Source organism: Takifugu rubripes, chromosome 6 (assembly GCF_901000725.2).
Source record: "Takifugu rubripes chromosome 6, fTakRub1.2, whole genome shotgun sequence".
NCBI classification, from domain to species: Eukaryota; Metazoa; Chordata; class Actinopteri; order Tetraodontiformes; family Tetraodontidae; genus Takifugu; species Takifugu rubripes.
In genome coordinates this window covers 12,763,667-12,784,876 of record NC_042290.1, presented here as the reverse complement: position 1 = coordinate 12,784,876, position 21,210 = coordinate 12,763,667, and the positions used below count along the sequence as shown (strand labels likewise).

Below are 21,210 nucleotides of genomic sequence, written 5' to 3'. Positions count from 1 at the left end.
AGTGGACTCAGACAGGCGCACGAACCAAGTTCACCACAAATTGAGAGCAGAAGTCAACGTTGCTTTTCAACCCTGTACGAGGGGGCTCCGCTCCGTCACAGACACGTCTGCTGTCGCGCTGTCCCGGAGAGAGTCCCACTCCACCCCAGAGTTGGTTCTTTTATTAAAATCAGCACAAAACACAGCAAAAGGCGTTTCCATGGTTACATAGTTTGCATTAGCCGAGTCACGTTGCTCATGTTTTGACTATATCGAAGCGGCCCTCGGCCGACGCACAGGTGCACAGCCTTGAGAGCCCTAACCCAAACAGATATCACACTTTATTATTCTGTTCTCTTCACAAACAAGCTCACATAAAGTTTCCCAGTTGATCCCAGTTGATCCTTCTCACATTTATCCATGAAACCACTCTACTTTCATTAAAATAGCTATAGCATAAAAGGCAAGTTGCGATATTTTACAACATTCCCCCTGTTGATCTCTAAGTAGAGATCACATCCATCCATCTCGCCTCCGGTTCCCCACCACCTCTTCCTTAGGGGCCGACCGGAGAGGCATTATCATCTTGGGATTGGTGGTTCCCTTTTCTACAGCAACAGTAATCATGCGTACGCACAAAGCTCGGATACATGGGATACAACAGCTGCCACACATCATAATAACAGCTGTAAAAGCGGCTAAAGAAGTAAGTATAGAAAACATCAACCCTTTCCATCTGCCAAACATCTGGAACATCCAAGAGCCAAGTCCATGATCCACACCTGAGTTTTCTGCCAATTCATAAGAGAGGGACCTCAGTCCTTCTAGGGCTTTAGTTACGGAGCCGTCCGGAGCCGTATTGTTGGGAATAAAGGTGCAACACATTTCTCCAAACATAAAACACACACCCCCCTTCTCAGCCAGCAGCATGTCTAAGGCCGTTCTATTCTGCATTGCTACCATAGAGGATTTCTGCACCTTCGCATCCATCGTTGCTGTTGCAGGGAGAGGTTAAAGCACTTCACCTGTTACGCGTTGGGGGTTTCTGACGTCGCGGACCCCTGCTGCTCCCTTTCCCCTCTGCTGTTTTTGGTACCTTGGCACACTGCGAGAGGTGGTACCAGGTGTCTCCCTTTCCTTCTAACCGGACCGCTGTGTCGGTGCGCGCTGTGACTCGATGTGGGCCTGTCCACCTCGGTTCCTGCCACTTCCTCTTAAGGACCTTCAATAGCAGGTACTCCTCCCCTATGAGGTCGGGTTTCTCCTGCGGTTCTGGTAGGATCTGGAGAGAAAAGCTTGACCACATGTAGTTAAGTATTTTAAACATTAACTTGGGGTGTACCGCCGCTCCTTCGGTCATGGGGTGTCCCAGTCTTGGGAAGGGCCTTCCATAGTGGAATTCGAACGGTGTAAACCTGGTGGCCCTATTTACAGTGTGCCTAATTGTCACGAGGGCCAACGTGAGCGCTTCCACCCAGTTTAGTCCCATTTCCTTCATGATTTTAGCCAATTTGGTCTTGATGTTAGAGTTCATTCGTTCCACCTTCCCTTGTTATTGAGGGCGGTAAACCGTGCCAAATTTGTGCTTAATTCCCATTGTAGTCTCTACTTCTCTCTTCACACATTTGGGCCAGGAATCTGTTCGGAACCACCAGCTGCCCCTTGGGGCCTTTCCACAGAGAACATTGTCCTTTCTCCTCTGTCCTGATCTCCTCCACTGTGGCCCCGTGCTCCTCCCATTGCTGTTGTTCTGTCCATTCTGCCTGCACTTGTGCGTGCCCCCACTCTTCGAGTGTATGGAGTCTTAAGTCCTGCATTTGTTCACTCTCCACTGTCTTCATCATGCACATCCCCAGCAGATCCAGTCCTGCTGCCTCTTTTACAGCTTTATCTGCAACCGCATTTCCCCTGGAGTGAATGGTCCCATCACTCCTGTGGCATTTCTGAATAAGCAAATTTCCACTGCAGGAACCGCTGGACAATTTTATGAGGCCGGGGCCTTTGGTGTGTGTCTCCACTGCAGGGACCTCCCCAAAGGCCCATTACAGGCACTTTTACGAGGCCTAACCATGTCTCTGCTCTAGGGTAGGTACTGAGATTGGCCCCGAAAAACTCCTTGGTGGGGCTTGAGGCTTACTCGGCACTGACTGGCTAAACCTAGCATTAGCCTAGCAAACTCTACTTCTCCTCTGGTTCACAGCACCACCACCTTCAGCACACACACTGTTTAGTGTTCATTATCACACTGATGTGTCACAGATAAAGTTTCAGCTCAGCTGTAGGAAATCATCTTGTCTTGGAATATTATCATCTTCTCCTCAGCTCATCCGTCTCCACCTTTACCTTTTGTACCTCCTTCCTCGTTATTTTCTTTGTTATTTTTGCTTTGAGTGATTTTTCCAGGTGATGTGGCCATCAGCAGGAGGGTCCCCCCCTCCCTACATGAGCCTGGTCCTGCTCAAGGTTTCTTCCTGTTAAAGGGGAGTTGTTCCTGCCACTGTTGCTGGTCTGGGGTCAGGCCCTGGGATTCTGGAAAGCGCCTTGAAACAATTTTGATCGTATAAGACGCTATATAAATAAAGATTGATTTGATTTGATTTAAACAAAATTGTTGCACGGCCACAACACCGCGATCAAAACTCGTGACAATGGAGACACCACCATCGTCCAGCTTTGCAGTTGAGAGCAACTTTGATTCCTATTATGAGAAACAAACAAGATAAAGCTGATTTAAACCTTTTGATTTAAGTCAGAAACATGGAGCTGGAGGATCCGTGTCAGCCACTGTCATCCAGGCCACCAGAGGTCCACTTTTAGATCTCTGGGGCAGCCAGAGGTCCAACTGGGCGATCACAAGTTCTACCTTGGCCATCAACAGTTTCAGTGGGCAGTCAGAGGACTCCTACCTGGCCTGGACTCTGATCCTGAATGAAGACCTTTCCTTTGACTTCCAGCTATGAGAACCACTGTTTCTACAGCTGTGGAGCTTTTGCAGGAGTCATTACGCTGTTGAGGTGGATATCAAGCTTCACCTGACAGGAAATGACTGCACAGCCATCCATTTACATGGAAGTGAGCCAATCAACTAAGACCAAGAACCACAAAAACATTTTCCTGTTGATGGAAATGTTCCATGTTTGTTAATGATGATGCCTAAAAAAGTTTCCAAAGATCTCATTACTTTCATTTATGATGAAAGACTTGTGGATAATCAGGAGCTGCATCTATTTCAGTCTCTCTCATGAGGAACAGCAGCGTTCCAGATGCTGCAGATGCGGACGGAATAAATCACACACATTTTCAATGTTCTCCTTCAAGCTTCCTGTGGTGAAAGTAAAGGCCATCATTCTTTTTTTTGAGGCAGCATTTTGTGTTATGATAGTTTAAACAGGTCCTGTGGTCCACCTGTGGTCCACCTGTGGTCCACCTGTGGTCCACCTGTGGTCCACCTGTGGTCCACCTGTGGTCCACCTGTGGTCCACCTGTGGTCCACCTGTGGTCCACACATGCATCTGTCCTCTCTCTGTCCCATCATATCCAGTTGCCCCAGTATAACCAGCAACAGAGCTGATGTCATGGACAGGCTCAAAAATCGCACCAAAGGAAGTCAAGAAGACCTGGGTGCAAGAATTAACAGCATTTTTAATGAAAAATAGTTAATAAATAGATAATAAATGGATACAGTCAAAAAGGGGATGTTTCCAGCTGGAGAGAAGACAGTTAGGTTACACCACAGATGGAGGTGATGAAGCTGAAGGAGGCGAGGAAGGTGATGGAGGTCAGGAAGCTGATGGTGATGATGAAGCTGAGCGAGGTGATGAAGGTGAGGAAGCTGATGGTGGGGAGGATGCTGATGGAGAAGATGTCATTCTACCATCAGTTTTGGTCATTTTATTAGTAACATAAAGGTTACATTGAGTTGCTTCTGGTGGTTTTGATGCTCTCACAGGGGTTCTTGCTCTTTTCAGGTTTCTCTCCTCTGAATCCAACATTTTAAACTGTTTTATGTGAGATAAAGTTCTGTTGTGATGGGCAGACACCAAAATCAGATCAGCAGACTGAGAGTAGACCTTTAATCAGGCCGCAGCTTTGAGATCTTCTATTACCTACAGAGGAGATGACAAGAGGCATCAACAGCTATGACCCATTTCCACGTGAGCCATGAAGCCTCCTCTTCCTCTTCACTCTCTGCACCAGCAACTGATCGGAGTGGGCCACACACACCGAGGAGGAGCAGGTGGAGAAGATCTCCACAGGTGCTGTGTTTCAATGTCAGTCAGGGAAAGCTCTGATGCTCCATCCTTTCTCAGGCCAAATGAAGAGCTCAACTGATGAGGTTCTGCTGCATGCGTGACATGAAACCAGTGATGCAAGAGGTTGCCAGTCCTCCAGCAGGCTTCCTGCCAGGACCGTCACACAAATCTCCCCTTTCGTCTATGTTCGCCTGACATGTAATCCAGAGGCTTTTCTCACACACAGGAACTTGCTCAGGCTCAACTGGAGGTGGCTTCACCCACCGCTCTGACATATTTAGTTCATGCGTTTGGAAAGTAGGACAGTGTGTCACGTCCCGCAGAGACAGGAAATCCGCTCTGACATCAGAGGGGGGCTTAACCGGTCAGCGCCCACTTCCTCTGCACACTAACCCTAACCTCTGAGGTGACCTTCAGGAAAGACAAAGGCATTGTAATAATGAAGGTGATGATGATGATGAATGTGATGAAGTCTTGATGATGATGCCGATGCAGAAAAAAGTGAGATTATTTTTTCTGCAGTGTGCACATCTTTCACACTGTAATTAATGGATCTGAGGCTCGGTGCCGGTCCGGGTCCAGTTCTAGACCCGGACCAGACCTGCTCCGCTGTATGAAGAGCAATGGAACCATGTGACCAGCTCTTTGATTATGGGCCATAGATTCACAGATGACTGCCTCTTGATTAGCATTACTGGTTCTGATGCTGTTTCGGTCTGTTGCAGCAGTTGTGTTTGCTGTGACTACTTCCTGTTCTTGTTTTATGGCTCAGTCATTGGAATGATATTCAAAACCTTCATAATCTGTTTTTGATTTTCTGTTTCAGTTCTGGATTGTCAAGTGGTTCTAGAGGGCCTGCAGAGGTTCAGCCCCACACCAGTCTACCTGCCTGTCAGCTACCGCATCCTTAACGCTGATTCAGCATTCTTCCTACAGGAGGCTACTCAGGATTTGATGAGGAACGCCAGCCTGCAGGCACGCACAGAGTCTTTCTTCATCCACCAGGCGCGGCAGGTACCTGTGATCACTGTGAGCTATGGCCCCTGGTCTGTCCAGCAGTCCCTCCCTCCAGACCTGCTGAGGGTACCGATGGGCCCACTTAGTCTACCCTCCATCACTTCCTTATCATCATCACCACCAACACCGGCTGCCCCTCTCTTCACCTTCAACTGGAAGATCCATGCCTACATCATCAGGGACAAGATCCACCCCAGCTGGCCGAAGGTCCAGGTGCTCTTTTACATGACTGGGAGGAACTGGGATGATTACAGAACCACCGACAAGCTGCCCTGCGTCAGCATGTTTGCCTTCCATGAGACCCAAGAAGTACGCGGTACTTGCAAACTGAAAGGTGAGCTGGGCTTGTGCGTGGCTGAACTGGAGCCTCTGGCCAGTTGGTTCAGCCCACCCACTGTGAGGCCAGGTAGGCGGAGGGTCTCAGAACAGGGCCAGGGGACCCCCGTGGAGCTCTACTACATGGTTCAGCCCACAGACAGGGAAGACTGCAGCTCAGAAGCCTCTCGAAAACCACTGTCCACACACATGCACCAGCAGGGGCGGACCGGAGCCTCGACGGGACACACGCAGATGCGGCACATCGGCAGCATCAGACTCCTTCAGCCACTAATGGAGCTGAAGTTGGACGACCACTTCGTGGTGATTGTTCCCTCCAAACCGGTCCGGCAGAGGGAAACTGTGTCGGTATTTCTGGCAGCATCGTTGGGCTTGCCGGTGCAGATTTTCAGCCTAAGGTATATTCCCTCTATAACCAGCTCCGCTTTAAAGCTTCAGCATCATCTTCATCTCCATCAGTCAAAAACAGCAGATAAAAATTACAGTGTTGCCATGACAGCAGCGGCTTACTGGCTGGTATTAGGTCAGATATTTAACTGGTTTGTTCAGGTCATTTGTTTGCAAATTAGGAAAGCGAAAACCCAACTGGAGACTTTAAATGTTGGAAGTATCCTGTAACCAGGGCGAGTGCTGGTGGGTCCACGGCTGGTGGTCCAGGCTGGTGGTCCAAGGCTGGTGGGTCCACGGCTGTGGGTCCAAGGCTGGTGGGTCCACGGCTGGTGGTCCACGGCTGGTGGGTACAAGGCTGGTGGGTCCACGGCTGGTGGGTCCAAGGCTGGTGGGTCCACGGCTGGTGGGTCCACGGCTGGTGGGTACAAGGCTGGTGGGTCCACGGCTGGTGGGTCCAAGGCTGGTGGGTCCAAGGCTGGTGGGTCCACGGCTGGTGGGTCCACGGCTGGTGGGTCCACGGCTGGTGGGTACAAGGCTGGTGGGTCCACGGCTGGTGGGTCCAAGGCTGGTGGGTCCACGGCTGGTGGGTCCACGGCTGGTGGGTCCACGGCTGGTGGGTACAAGGCTGGTGGGTCCAAGGCTGGTGGGTACAAGGCTAAGTGTGTGGCCCTAAGTGTGTGGCCCTAAGTGTGTGGCCCTAAGTGTGATAATTTGTCTGTCTATGATAGTAACTGGAACTACTGAATTAGTAACAATAAGCTTTTTCAAAGAGGAGGTTTTAAGTCTGATCTTGACGCCAGTCCAGGAGTCATGTGATCTCTGTGGTCAATACCTGTCAGAACTCTGGCTGCAGCATTCTGGATCAGCTGGAGGCTTCTTAAAGAGTTGTTTGGACACCCTGATAATAAAGAATCACAATAGTCCAGCCTGGAAGGAACAAATGCTGGACTAACTTTTCAGCATCATGGTGGGTCAGTAGCTTCCTGATCTTTGAGATGTTCCTCAGGTGGAAAAAGGCACTTCTAGAGACTAATTTAATGTGTGAGTTGAAGGAGAGATTTTGGTCAAAGGTTACTCCAAGATTCCTCACAGAGAGACTAGATGTTGATGAGATCCCATCTAGAGTGATCATGTGATGGTAGTTATGGTCGCACATGTCGTTATGGTTACGCTGGTTTTACTGGTTCTGTGCCCCCACACTGGTCTTGTACTGGTTCGACTACAGATGCGGGGGAGCTCTGTCCCATCGTGACCTTACTGGTGATTTTACTGGTTTCCAGTTGGTCCCATCATTCGACCACCAGCAGCCATCGCGACTTCCTGACCTGATACTTGTGCTGTTGCAGGCTGAAGATGAAGGATGGCGCCGTGTTCCTGGGAGCCAGAGCCAGCGACCCTGTGCTATGGACCGTGAGTCAGGACATCAGGAGTGAAGGTCACAGGGTCGTCACCCTGCACTGTCACAGGAACGACAACAGGTTTATTCAAAGGTAAAAGCAGAAAATCAAAGGTCTCAGCATCAAAACTCTTTCATCTTTTCATGTCCAGCAGTTACAAACATCCAGATCCCAGCCGACGTCCTCCAAGAGCTTCAGAAGGTCTGAGAACAAGAGTCAGCTGGTGACCTGGTTCTACACACTGGTTCTGTTTGACGGAGGGACTGGTTCTACTGGGACAGAGGACAGATGGACTGGTTATACTGGGACAGAGGATAGATGGACTGGTTATACTGGGACTGAGAGGACAGATGGATTGGTTATACTGGGACTGAGAGGACAGATGGACTGGTTATACTGGGACTGAGAGGACAGATGGACTGGTTATACTGGGACTGAGAGGACAGATGGACTGGTTCTACTGGGACTGAGAGGACAGATGGACTGGTTCTACTGGGACAGGACAGATGGACTGGTTCTACTGGGACAGAGAGGACAAATGGACTGGTTATACTGGGACAGAGGATAGATGGACTGGTTCTACTGGGACAGAAAGGACAAATGGACTGGTTATACTGGGACTGAGAGGACAAATGGATTGGTTCTACTGGGACAGAGAGGACAGATGGACTGGTTCTACTGGGACAGAGAGGACAGATGGACTGGTTCTACTGGGACACAGGATAGATGGACTGGTTCTACTGGGACAGAGGGGGTTATTGGGGTCTGGTACTGGGAGCTACTGGGAGGTTAGGGTTAGTTCTTGTGTGGAAAGGAGCTGCTGACGTTGAGGAGTCTCCGATGAGCTGGAGCTGAGCCGGGACACCTGCTGCTCAGGCTGTTGATGCTGCTCAGGCTGCTGATGCTGCTCAGGCTGTTGATGCTGCTCAGGCTGCTGATGCTGCTCAGGTGCTGATGCTGATGCTGCTCAGGCTGCTGATGCTGCTCAGGCTGCTGATGCTGCTGATGCTGCTCAGGCTGTTGATGCTGCTCAGGCTGCTGATGCTGCTCAGGCTGCTGATGCTGCTCAGGCTGCTGATGCTGCTCAGGCTGCTGATGCTGCTGATGCTGCTCAGGCTGTTGATGCTGCTCAGGCTGCTGATGCTGCTCAGGCTGCTGATGCTGCTGATGCTGCTCAGGCTGTTGATGCTGCTCAGGCTGCTGATGCTGCTCAGGCTGCTGATGCTGCTCAGGCTGCTCAGGCTGCTGATGCTGCTCAGGCTGCTGATGCTGCTCAGGCTGCTCAGGCTGCTGATGCTGCTCAGGCTGCTGATGCTGCTCAGGCTGCTGATGCTGCTGATGCTGCTCAGGCTGCTGATGCTGCTCAGGCTGCTGATGCTGCTGATGCTGCTCAGGCTGTTGATGCTGCTCAGGCTGTTGATGCTGCTCAGGCTGCTGATGCTGCTCAGGCTGCTCAGGCTGCTGATGCTGCTCAGGCTGCTGATGCTGCTCAGGCTGCTGATGCTGCTCAGGCTGCTCAGGCTGTTGATGCTGCTCAGGCTGCTGATGCTGCTCAGGCTGCTGATGTTGCTCAGGCTGCTGATGCTGCTCAGGCTGCTGATGCTGCTCAGGCTGCTCAGGCTGCTGATCCTGCTCAGGCTGCTGATGCTGCTCAGGCTGCTCAGGCTGCTGATGCTGCTCAGGCTGCTGATGCTGCTCAGGCTGCTCAGGCTGCTGATGCTGCTCAGGCTGCTCAGGCTGCTGATGCTGCTCAGGCTGTTCAGGCTGTTCAGGCTGCTCAGGCTGTTCAGGCTGCTCAGGCTGCTGATGCTGCTCAGGCTGCTCAGGCTGTTCAGGCTGCTCAGGCTGCTGAGGTTGCTCAGGCTGCTCAGGCTGTTCAGGCTGCTCAGGCTGCTGAGGTTGCTCAGGCTGCTCAGGCTGCTGATGCTGCTCAGGCTGCTGATGCTGCTCAGGCTGCTCAGGCTGCTCAGGCTGCTGATGCTGCTCAGGCTGCTGATGCTGCTCAGGCTGCTCAGGCTGCTCAGGCTGCTGATGCTGCTCAGGCTGCTCAGGCTGCTGATGCTGCTCAGGCTGCTCAGGCTGTTCAGGCTTCTGATGCTGCTCAGGCTGCTGATGCTGCTCAGGCTGCTCAGGCTGCTCAGGCTGCTGATGCTGCTCAGGCTGCTGATGCTGCTCAGGCTGTTCAGGCTGCTCAGGCTGCTGATGCTGCTCAGGCTGCTCAGGCTGCTCAGGCTGCTGATGCTGCTCAGGCTGCTCAGGCTGCTGATGCTGCTCAGGCTGCTCAGGCTGCTCAGGCTGCTGATGCTGCTCAGGCTGCTGATGCTGCTCAGGCTGCTGATGCTGCTCAGGCTGCTCAGGCTGCTGATGCTGCTCAGGCTGCTCAGGCTGCTGAGGCTGTTCAGGCTGCTGATGCTGCTCAGGCTGCTGATGCTGCTCAGGCTGCTCAGGCTGCTGATGCTGCTCAGGCTGCTGATGCTGCTCAGGCTGCTCAGGCTGCTGATGCTGCTCAGGCTGCTGATGCTGCTCAGGCTGCTCAGGCTGTTCAGACTGCTGATGCTGCTCAGGCTGCTCAGGCTGCTCAGGCTGCTGATGCTGCTCAGGCTGCTCAGGCTGCTCAGGCTGCTCAGGCTGCTCAGGCTGCTGATGCTGCTCAGGCTGCTCAGGCTGTTCAGGCTGCTGATGCTGCTCAGGCTGCTGATGCTGCTCAGGCTGCTCAGGCTGCTGATGCTGCTCAGGCTGCTGATGCTGCTCAGGCTGCTCAGGCTGCTGATGCTGCTCAGGCTGCTGATGCTGCTCAGGCTGCTGAGGCTGTTGATGCTGCTCAGGCTGCTGATGCTGCTCAGGCTGCTGAGGCTGCTCAGGCTGCTGATGCTGCTCAGGCTGCTCAGGCTGTTGATGCTGCTCAGGCTGCTGATGCTGCTCAGGCTGCTGAGGCTGCTCAGGCTGCTGATGCTGCTCAGGCTGCTGATGCTGCTCAGGCTGCTCAGGCTGCTGATGCTGCTCAGGCTGCTGATGCTGCTCAGGCTGCTCAGGCTGTTGATGCTGCTCAGGCTGTTGATGCTGCTCAGGCTGCTGAGGCTGTTCAGGCTGCTGATGCTGCTCAGGCTGCTCAGGCTGCTGATGCTGCTCAGGCTGCTGATGCTGCTCAGGCTGCTCAGGCTGTTGATGCTGCTCAGGCTGTTGATGCTGCTCAGGCTGCTGATGCTGCTCAGGCTGCTGAGGCTGTTCAGGCTGCTGATGCTGCTCAGGCTGCTGATGCTGCTCAGGCTGCTGAGGCTGTTCAGGCTGCTGATGCTGCTCAGGCTGCTGATGCTGCTCAGGCTGCTCAGGCTGCTGATGCTGCTCAGGCTGCTGATGCTGCTGATGCTGCTGATGCTGCTCAGGCTGCTGATGCTGCTCAGGCTGTTGATGCTGCTCAGGCTGTTGATGCTGCTCAGGCTGCTGATGCTGCTCAGGCTGCTGATGCTGCTCAGGCTGCTCAGGCTGTTGATGCTGCTCAGGCTGCTGATGCTGCTCAGGCTGCTGATGTTGCTCAGGCTGCTGATGCTGCTCAGGCTGCTGATGCTGCTCAGGCTGCTCAGGCTGCTGATGCTGCTCAGGCTGCTGATGCTGCTCAGGCTGCTCAGGCTGCTGATGCTGCTCAGGCTGCTCAGGCTGTTCAGGCTGTTCAGGCTGCTCAGGCTGTTCAGGCTGCTCAGGCTGCTGATGCTGCTCAGGCTGCTCAGGCTGTTCAGGCTGTTCAGGCTGCTCAGGCTGCTGAGGTTGCTCAGGCTGTTCAGGCTGCTCAGGCTGCTGAGGTTGCTCAGGCTGCTCAGGCTGCTGATGCTGCTCAGGCTGCTGATGTTGCTCAGGCTGCTCAGGCTGCTGATGCTGCTCAGGCTGCTCAGGCTGCTCAGGCTGCTGATGCTGCTCAGGCTGCTGATGCTGCTCAGGCTGCTGATGCTGCTCAGGCTGCTCAGGCTGCTGATGCTGCTCAGGCTGCTCAGGCTGTTCAGGCTTCTGATGCTGCTCAGGCTGCTCAGGCTGCTGATGCTGCTCAGGCTGCTCAGGCTGCTCAGGCTGCTGATGCTGCTCAGGCTGTTCAGGCTGCTCAGGCTGCTGATGCTGCTCAGGCTGCTCAGGCTGCTCAGGCTGCTCAGGCTGCTGATGCTGCTCAGGCTGCTGATGCTGCTCAGGCTGCTCAGGCTGCTGATGCTGCTCAGGCTGCTGATGCTGCTCAGGCTGCTGATGCTGCTCAGGCTGCTCAGGCTGCTGATGCTGCTCAGGCTGCTGATGCTGCTCAGGTGCTCAGGCTGCTGAGGCTGTTCAGGCTGCTGATGCTGCTCAGGCTGCTGATGCTGCTAGGCTGCTGATGCTGCTCAGGCTGCTCAGGCTGCTGATGCTGCTCAGGCTGCTGATGCTGCTCAGGCTGCTGATGCTGCTCAGGCTGCTCAGGCTGCTGATGCTGCTCAGGCTGCTGATGCTGCTCAGGCTGCTCAGGCTGCTGATGCTGCTCAGGCTGTTGATGCTGCTCAGGCTGCTGATGCTGCTCAGGCTGCTGATGCTGCTCAGGCTGCTGATGCTGCTCAGGCTGCTCAGGCTGCTGATGCTGCTCAGGCTGCTGATGCTGCTCAGGCTGCTGATGCTGCTCAGGCTGCTGATGCTGCTCAGGCTGCTCAGGCTGCTGATGCTGCTCAGGCTGCTCAGGCTGCTGATGCTGCTCAGGCTGCTCAGGCTGTTCAGGCTGCTGATGCTGCTCAGGCTGCTGATGCTGCTCAGGCTGCTGATGCTGCTCAGGCTGCTCAGGCTGCTGATGCTGCTCAGGCTGCTCAGGCTGCTGATGCTGCTCAGGCTGCTGATGCTGCTCAGGCTGCTGAGGCTGTTCAGGCTGCTGATGCTGCTCAGGCTGCTCAGGCTGTTGATGCTGCTCAGGCTGCTGATGCTGCTCAGGCTGCTGATGCTGCTGATGCTGCTCAGGCTGCTGATGCTGCTCAGGCTGCTGAGGCTGTTGATGCTGCTCAGGCTGCTGATGCTGCTGATGCTGCTCAGGCTGCTGATGCTGCTGATGCTGCTCAGGCTGCTGATGCTGCTCAGGCTGCTGATGCTGCTCAGGCTGCTGATGCTGCTCAGGCTGCTCAGTCTGCTGATGCTGCTCAGGCTGCTGATGCTGCTCAGGCTGCTCAGGCTGCTGATGCTGCTCAGGCTGCTGATGCTGCTCAGGCTGCTGATGCTGCTGATGCTGCTCAGGCTGCTGATGCTGCTCAGGCTGCTGATGCTGCTCAGGCTGCTGATGCTGCTCAGGCTGCTCAGGCTGCTGATGCTGCTCAGGCTGCTGATGCTGCTCAGGCTGCTCAGTCTGCTGATGCTGCTCAGGCTGCTGATGCTGCTCAGGCTGTTGATGCTGCTCAGGCTGCTGATGCTGCTCAGGCTGCTGATGCTGCTCAGGCTGCTCAGGCTGCTGATGCTGCTCAGGCTGCTGATGCTGCTCAGGCTGCTCAGGCTGCTGATGCTGCTCAGGCTGCTGATGCTGCTCAGGCTGCTCAGGCTGCTGATGCTGCTCAGGCTGCTGATGCTGCTCAGGCTGCTGATGCTGCTCAGGCTGCTCAGGCTGCTGATGCTGCTCAGGCTGCTGATGCTGCTCAGGCTGCTCAGGCTGCTGAGGCTGTTCAGGCTGCTGATGCTGCTCAGGCTGCTGATGCTGCTCAGGCTGCTGATGCTGCTCAGGCTGCTCAGGCTGCTGATGCTGCTCAGGCTGCTGATGCTGCTCAGGCTGCTGATGCTGCTCAGGCTGCTCAGGCTGCTGATGCTGCTCAGGCTGCTGATGCTGCTCAGGCTGCTCAGGCTGCTGATGCTGCTCAGGCTGTTGATGCTGCTCAGGCTGCTGATGCTGCTCAGGCTGTTGATGCTGCTCAGGCTGCTGATGCTGCTCAGGCTGCTCAGGCTGCTGATGCTGCTCAGGCTGTTGATGCTGCTCAGGCTGCTGATGCTGCTCAGGCTGCTGATGCTGCTCAGGCTGCTCAGGCTGCTGATGCTGCTCAGGCTGCTCAGGCTGCTGATGCTGCTCAGGCTGCTCAGGCTGTTCAGGCTGCTGATGCTGCTCAGGCTGCTGATGCTGCTCAGGCTGCTGATGCTGCTCAGGCTGCTCAGGCTGCTGATGCTGCTCAGGCTGCTCAGGCTGCTGATGCTGCTCAGGCTGCTGATGCTGCTCAGGCTGCTGAGGCTGTTCAGGCTGCTGATGCTGCTCAGGCTGCTCAGGCTGTTGATGCTGCTCAGGCTGCTGATGCTGCTCAGGCTGCTGATGCTGCTGATGCTGCTCAGGCTGCTGATGCTGCTCAGGCTGCTGAGGCTGTTGATGCTGCTCAGGCTGCTGATGCTGCTGATGCTGCTCAGGCTGCTGATGCTGCTGATGCTGCTCAGGCTGCTGATGCTGCTCAGGCTGCTGATGCTGCTCAGGCTGCTGATGCTGCTCAGGCTGCTCAGTCTGCTGATGCTGCTCAGGCTGACTGATGCTGCTCAGGCCTGCCAGGCTGCTGATGCTGCTCAGGCTGCTGAGCTGCTCAGGCTGCTGATGCTGCTGCTGATGCTGCTCAGGCTGCTGATGCTGCTCAGGCTGCTGATGGCTGCTCAGGCTGCTGATGCTGCTCAGGCTGCTCAGTCTGCTGATGCTGCTCAGGCGGCTGATGCTGCTCAGGCTGCTCCGTCTGCTGATGCTGGCTCAGGATGCTGATGCTTGCTCAGGCTGTTGATGCTGCTCAGGCTGCTGATGCTGCTCTCGGCTGCTGATGCTGCTCAGGCTGCTCAGGTGCTGATGCTGCTCAGGCTGCTGATGCTGCTCAGGCTGCTCAGGCTGCTGATGCTGCTCAGGCTGCTGATGCTGCTCAGGCTGCTCAGGCTGCTCAGGCTGACCCACTTGGCCTCGGGACCTCAGCTCAGCCTTTCTGGTCCACTCAGGCTTCCTTGGCCTGGCTGCTGTTGAGATGTTGTCAAAGGTTTAATCAGGATTAATCTGACATGAGCCTCTGGCTCCTTAAAGGCTGTTTCTCCATAATTTGGTTGCTGCTCTACTGTTTGGCCACAAGAAGCTGCATCCATCTAGTTTAATAACCTATAAAATCTACAAAATCAATTTGTGACGACAAAGAGTTTTAATAAAGTTTAAAGTGGCCTAATTCCAGATGGACGCAGCAACCACATCGATGCAGGTCTGATTCTTTATCTTCTGAGGACACCAGGATGGAGCTGGTGACTCCAGACCTTCAATGCTGCAATGTTCCAGTCAAAGACATGGGGGGGGGGGGGGGGGGGGCATCTGGGGGCATCAGGGGAAGATTTGGGATTAAGTTATATTGTGATATTCACAAAGAATTGAATTCAGACCTTTTAAACTGACGCATGTTTTTCTGGTCCTTTCTCTTTAGAACTGAGGCTGCAGTTTATCAGCAGGTTCTCCAGGTGGACCTGGAGATGAACGTCTTGTTAGGACTTCAGTGGAGTCAGGAGGTAACGTGGCAAGTGGAATATCCCCTGACCCGGACCGTGACCCCAGAGGTGACAACCTTGATCCAGCTGGCACAACAGGACCTGGGGGGAATCGTGCCGCTTGCTATGGTCAGAAGGTTCTGCCACATGTCCCTAACACCTGCGCCCATCACAAATGTAGAGAACAGGTCAGGGAGCAGCTCTGAAGACGTGAAGACATGCCAGAGAACACGTTCTCTATACGTTCTCAAACAACCGGTGTTCGAACATGTGGGAAATGGTTTGGTTTCTTTCTGTCAGACAAAAGTTAAAACGTGGTTTTTACCTGAAAGCTTCGGTGATGGTGTCCTGGGTCCGTCTGAGGAACAGGAACCTTTTGTCTGTCAGAAGAAACAAACAAATGTGTCATTATTAAAGAGACACATGGGCTCTCATTCATGAGGATGCTCAGGTGTCACTAGCTCCTCCAGGTAGGATGGAGCGAGGCCTCTGAGGACCTGGTAGGTCAGGAGGAGGGTTTTAAAAATGATTCTAAATTTAACAGGCAGCCAATGAAGCGACGCCAGTCCAGGAGTCATGTGACCTCTGTGGTCAGTACCTGTCAGAACTCTGGCTGCAGCATTCTGGATCAGCTGGAGGCTTCTTAAAGAGTTGTTTGGACACCCTGATAATAAAGAATCACAATAGTCCAGCCTGGAAGGAACAAAAGAATGAATTAACTTTTCAGCATCATGGTGGGTCAGTAGCTTCCTGATCTTTGAGATGTTCCTCAGGTGGAAAAAGGCACTTCTAGAGACTCACGTTTACACACACACACATGCCTCCCCCCACACACATGTATACACTCACACACACACTCATGCCTCCCCCCACACACATGTATACACTCACACACACACTCATGCCTCCCCCCACACACGTACACACTCACACACACACACACATGCCTCCCCCCCACACATGTACACACTCACACGCCTCCCCCCCACACACATACACACACACACACTCACACGCCTCCCCCCCACACACATACACACACACACACACACACATGCCTCCCCCCACACATGTACACACTCACACGCCTCCCCCCCACACACATACACACACACACACACTCACACGCCTCCCCCCCACACACATACACACACACACATGCCTCCCCCCCACACATGTACACACTCACACGCCTCCCCCCCCACCACACATACACACACACACACACTCACACGCCTCCCCCCCACACACATACACACACACACACACACACATGCCTCCCCCCACACATGTACACACTCACACGCCTCCCCCCCCACACACATACACACACACACACACTCACACGCCTCCCCCCCCACACACATACACACACACACACACTCACACGCCTCCCCCCCCACACATGTACACACTCACACACACACTCATGCTCACACACACACATGCCCCCCCACACACACACGTACACACACACACACTCAGTCGTGTGTGAGTCGCTGACGTGACTCTGTCCTACAGGAGACGGAGCTCTTGAACACGGCGGTCCTCACTGGGCGAACAGTTGCTGTTCCAGTGAAGGTCCTCACTGTCGCGTCAGACGGCGCCGTTTCCGACGTGACCGAGTCAGCCGAGTGTAGAAGTGCAGATGAGCAGGTGATCAAGGTGAGCTGACAGTCTGGTCAACCACACACACGCACGCACACACACACACACACACACACACACACACACACACCGTCTCTCAGTGTCGTGATAGAAGAGAAAAGGGGAAATATGAAGGAAAATAGAAACAATCTCGTTGTCTGTTCATGTGAGACAACATGCAGATGAGACGAAGAGTCTCGGAGGGTCTAATTATCTGCAGCAGTGCAACCACTCGTTTGGTGCATTTTCAATCCTGATTATAACGAAGAGGAATATAAACAGGGAAAAGTAGAATGATGAGAATCTTCTCTGAAATCTTTGTTAAAATTTAGCATGAAAATAACATTTAGAGGGCAAATTGAGAGGTGAAAGGAAGCTAGCAATGCTAACCCTCACAAATGCTGCGTCAGCTGATTTCCACGCACTGATGGATCACTTTGTGGGAGCAGGTGTCGGAACGCTGCGACTACGTGTACGTTAACGGGAAAGAGACGAGAGGCCAGAGCCGGGCGCTGCTCAACTTCACCTACAGCTTCCTGAGCGCTCAGCTGCAGATGAGCGTGTGGTCGCCACGGCTGCCGTTATTGATCCACGTGTCTGACCCAGAACTCAACCAGATCAAAGGCTGGAGGGTCCCCGTCAGATCCAGGCCCCACAGGTAACCCCCCCCCCCCCAACATCCATTCCTGGTAAATGAAAGTGCTTTTTATGAGTGAATTCTGATCCACCGCTGGATCTTGGTTCCACCTGTAGAGAGTGATAAGAACCAATCCTGATATTTCCAGTTTCCTTCTGAACGACCCGTCCTGTTGCCAACTGATTTAAATAATTCAGTAGAGTTGTGGGCACTGTCCCACTGGGTGGCGCTCTAACACAGACAGCTCTGATGATCTGAGTCCCTGTCAGAGAGCAGTCAGGTCTTTGGATACGTGACATCATCACTAATGGATCACATGACCTCCCGCCACAGTGATGAGCGTCGCAGCCATGAAGAGGGGGGCTGTGTGGCCCAGTATCAGAGCTCCGCCCTGCGCGTCCTCACCTACTTTGTGGCAGATGCAGCTGATGTGAAAGGAATGCCCGAGGGGGAGGGGCCAAGCCGGCACAACTTCCTGTTGGGCAGCGATTGGCAGGTGGAAGTGACGCAGATGGTGAAGGACTCGCTGAGGGTGGCCGACCCCCATGTAGCTCAAGTTCTGGATGGACACGTCCTGATGGGAGCGAGGGCTGGGACCACCAGCATACAGGTGTGTGTGTGTGTGTGTGTGTGGGGGGGGGGGGGGGGTCCATTGATGAAAAAAGGCTGGAAGGGGAAATAGAAGGAGGAGGGGAGGAGGAAGAAGAGGAGGAGGGAGAGGAAAGAGGAGGAGGGAGAGGAGTGAGAAGAGGAGGAGGGAGAATAGAGGAAAGAGGAGGAGAGGGAAGGAGAGAAGAGGAGGAGGGAGAAGAGAGGAAAGAGGAGGAGAGGGAAGGAGAGAGAAGAGGAGGGGGTAGGAGGGAGAGGAAAGAGGAGGAAAGGGAAGGGAGGAGAGAGGAGGAGGGGGAGGAAGGAGAGGAAAGAGGAGGAGGAGGAGGAGGGGAGGAGGAGGAGGGGAGGAGGAGCCTCCACGAGGTGCCTCACTTGAACCTGAACAAACTCTTGATTGGGATTCTTGGGGTCTTTGAAACAGGAGCTTCTGCTTCCTGTTTCCTGCCGAACCGTCGGCCAGACCAGCAACATGCAGCGACTGGCTAATAAGGATGTTCCAGCTATTTAAGAGCCGAAAGGATTGTTGGCTCATGACCTTTAGGAAAGAATGTGCTGCAACACGTCGGGCAGGTCCGTTTCTCTCTCAGCATCAGAACCATGAAAGAACCAAACAGTGGATTTAAGAAACACTGCTCAATAAATCTAGCAAAGGGAAACCCACTCATCACAATCTCGCTGGGTCCTTGAGGAACAGAACAGAGGGATGTGTTCTCGGATGTGCGTCCCAGAACACATTTGGCTGTGTGTAAGGCGTGACCAGTAACCTTGGTCTTGGTCTCGCCTGGTCCAGGTGGTGTCCCCGCTGACCTCAGCGGTCCTGGCTGAGACGACCATCAGGGTTCTGGACGACAAAGTCAGCGTGACGGAGCTGGGAGTGCAGCTGGTTTCTGGACTCTCTCTGTCCCTTCAGCCCAGTCGGGGAAGCAACAGGGCCATCGTTGCCACAGCAACCACACAGGAAGTCATTGAATCGCTTAATCAGGTATGAAGCCGACACGTTTTGCTTGTTTACTAGCTGGTGCGATTCGGCAGCAGAGATCCACTGAAGCAGCTAAAGCGGTTTATCATCCGGATGAATCCTCTTTAACTCGTCAGTGCTAACTTCTTTGGTCCCTTAATTAACTAGCTGCCCTGTCAGCGGCATGCGAGTAATTAGCGCCACTAGGAGCAGGAAAGGATTAATAAGAAGGTTCTCAGCTGCGCCCGTGTCCCAGTTTTACTGAAGACTCTTTACGCTGCTTTTATTAGCACTTCCTTTTTTACAATCAATTAGAACTCCTTTATTTGCATTTCCAGCTGTGTTTTTCCTGTAATTAGAAGTTTTAATGGACGAGGCTACGTCTCCCTCCTTGGAGAAACCAAAGTTTGTCTTTCATGAGGAAAGACAAAGGCACCCCCTCTCACGATGGTCATCAGCGCCGTGTCCAAAGCGATCTCTCCAGTTTCTGGGTTCCACCGTCTCCCTGGGAATGAAGGGATCCTCCCATGTAGAAGCAGGAAGTTCAGCCTGTCTCAAAGGCCGGACACTCCTCCACAGTCCACTCTCCTGGTCCATCACATCCATGGCTCTGTACCAGGGTTAGGGTTGTCCCAGGTCAGGAGGAGGAATGGTTCAGTCTCTGCAGCCCCCTGGAGACACGTAGTCCAGACTCCTCCCATGCAGCAGGAGATCCAGGACACTGTTTATTCAACATTCATTGGGAGATTGTGCTTTTTCCTCCATGTTTCCTCCAATATTCTGAGCTGTGTGGTTGGTTAGGCGACTGCTTCTGGACCCGAGTCAAAGCCCTTCTTCTGTGGCGCGAGCTCGTGCTGATGCATGTCCTTATCTCATTGATCTCATGTCTGTTCCAGGAGTCCCTTATCAGCGCGTGGCTCCAGTTCAGTGATGGATCCATGACTCCTCTGGACAACTATGACCCAGCACATTTCACCCTGACAGCGACCTCCCTGGAGGAGCGGGTGGTGCAAGTGCGGCGCAGTGCTCAGTGGAAATGGCCCACCGTCATTGCGAAGGGCGAAGGTCAAGGTCTGCTGGTGCGTGTTGAGATCCGCCCATCAGAAGCGTGTCAGCCAGAGGAGCTACGTGGTGTCTTGGCTGTGGGAATGGCAAACATTCAGGTCCGGCTCAGTGAGCCGGAGCAACAATCCAGGCAGACTGGAGACTGGAAGAAACATCCTGATCCGCCATATTTTAGTGGATCTGTTTCTGAGCCGGACACTGGATCACTCAAACGTTTGGCCACCACCATCAAAGAGAAGATCAAAGTGATCCCTAATGGGAAGCCTCTGTCAGCAGATAGTGAGGCGGGGGGATTTTCTAAGTATCCTAACATGGGTGAGATCCCTAGGGGCCGCAGCATTGAGGAGGACATGTTAGCGTCACGAGGAGGCCTGACCGACCTGGAGATCGGAATGTATGCCCTGCTGGGGGTCTTCTGCTTGGCCATCCTGGTGTTTCTCATTAATTGTGTTTCTTATGCATACAAGCACCGGAGCAAGCAATTGACCTTGGAGAACCCAGGGATGATGTCACATGCCCATGATTGGGTGTGGCTTGGTCAAGAGGGGCAGCTGTGTCTGCAACAGCAGCAGGATGATCTGGCCGGCACCCTGGAGGAAGGTTGTCAGCTCTTAAATGGAGCCGTCACACGTGCAAATAATGGATCCAGTGGGAAGATTGAGTCTCTGAACTCACCCACCACCAGAAGGAAAAGGGTGAAGTTCACTACCTTCTCCAAAGCCAAGTCCTGTAACGGCTCTCCTGTCCTGAGCCCATTAGCACTGGTGCAGACCAGTGACATTAAATGGGCTTGTTCCGACATGGAGCTTGGAGACTCGAAGCAACCGAGGAAGTAGGTGGAAAAACGTCCTGAATACTGTTGTGAAGGTGGTCCTGGATGAGGACTGGATGCCTTCAGAACCGGGGGAACCTTGGCTGACCTCAGCTCAGCCACTAGACAGTGTTCTAAAGGCTTCAGTGTTCTGTCTGTTGGGTATCCTTTAATTGGTTTATGTTATTTTAGCTGAATCAGCATTTCAACGTTGCATGTGTTGTACTTCTGTCTGTGTTCTCTAGCTGTTTTTGACCTTTCTAGACTCAGTAAAAAAGGTTATTTTGGATTCTTAGGTGATGTTTGAAAGTCTCCCCTGTGCAGATAATTAGACATTTTAGATCCTAGCTTTCTTTCATGGGTCCACTATTTTAAACTATTCTTCAAGCCAACATTAACATTCGCTGTTCTAGCTAACATTAACATTAGCTAACCACACTGATGCACCATACTTCTGTCTTTGTGCTCACGCAGCCAAAACCTCTGAATAAATCCATGCTGACGTGAGAGACGTGCGTGTGCTGTTCGGTTTGATTCATCTCATGAATCATTTGTATTTTTAATTGTTCTTTGTATAAACTCGGTTTACTTCAAATCTCTGAAAGGAAAGTTATGACATCAAGGGCTCCCAGTTGAATTGAGGAAACAGA

The 21,210-nt window shown here is 53.4% G+C and overlaps 1 protein-coding gene across 4 annotated transcripts in view; it reads left to right on the top strand.

Moving 5' to 3' along the window:
• LOC101069868 (transmembrane protein 132C-like) overlaps nucleotides 1-21,210 on the top strand; it is a 26,968-nt gene extending 5,758 nt beyond the window's left edge. The window contains exons 1-10 of one of the 4 annotated variants that reach the window (XM_029837839.1): nucleotides 3,527-3,802; nucleotides 3,948-4,677; nucleotides 5,059-5,983; nucleotides 7,322-7,465; nucleotides 14,770-14,959; nucleotides 16,352-16,495; nucleotides 16,927-17,135; nucleotides 17,448-17,724; nucleotides 18,517-18,708; nucleotides 19,581-21,210. In XM_029837839.1, the coding sequence (XP_029693699.1) occupies nucleotides 5,187-5,983; nucleotides 7,322-7,465; nucleotides 14,770-14,959; nucleotides 16,352-16,495; nucleotides 16,927-17,135; nucleotides 17,448-17,724; nucleotides 18,517-18,708; nucleotides 19,581-20,585 (2,958 nt within the window). In that variant the 5' untranslated portion in view covers nucleotides 3,527-3,802; nucleotides 3,948-4,677; nucleotides 5,059-5,186 and the 3' untranslated portion in view covers nucleotides 20,586-21,210. Of the gene's footprint in view, nucleotides 1-3,526; nucleotides 4,678-5,058; nucleotides 5,984-7,321; nucleotides 7,466-14,769; nucleotides 14,960-16,351; nucleotides 16,496-16,926; nucleotides 17,136-17,447; nucleotides 17,725-18,516; nucleotides 18,709-19,580 lie in introns of those variants that run through there. The other 3 variants (XM_029837840.1, XM_029837838.1, XM_029837837.1) reach the window with 3 other exon arrangements.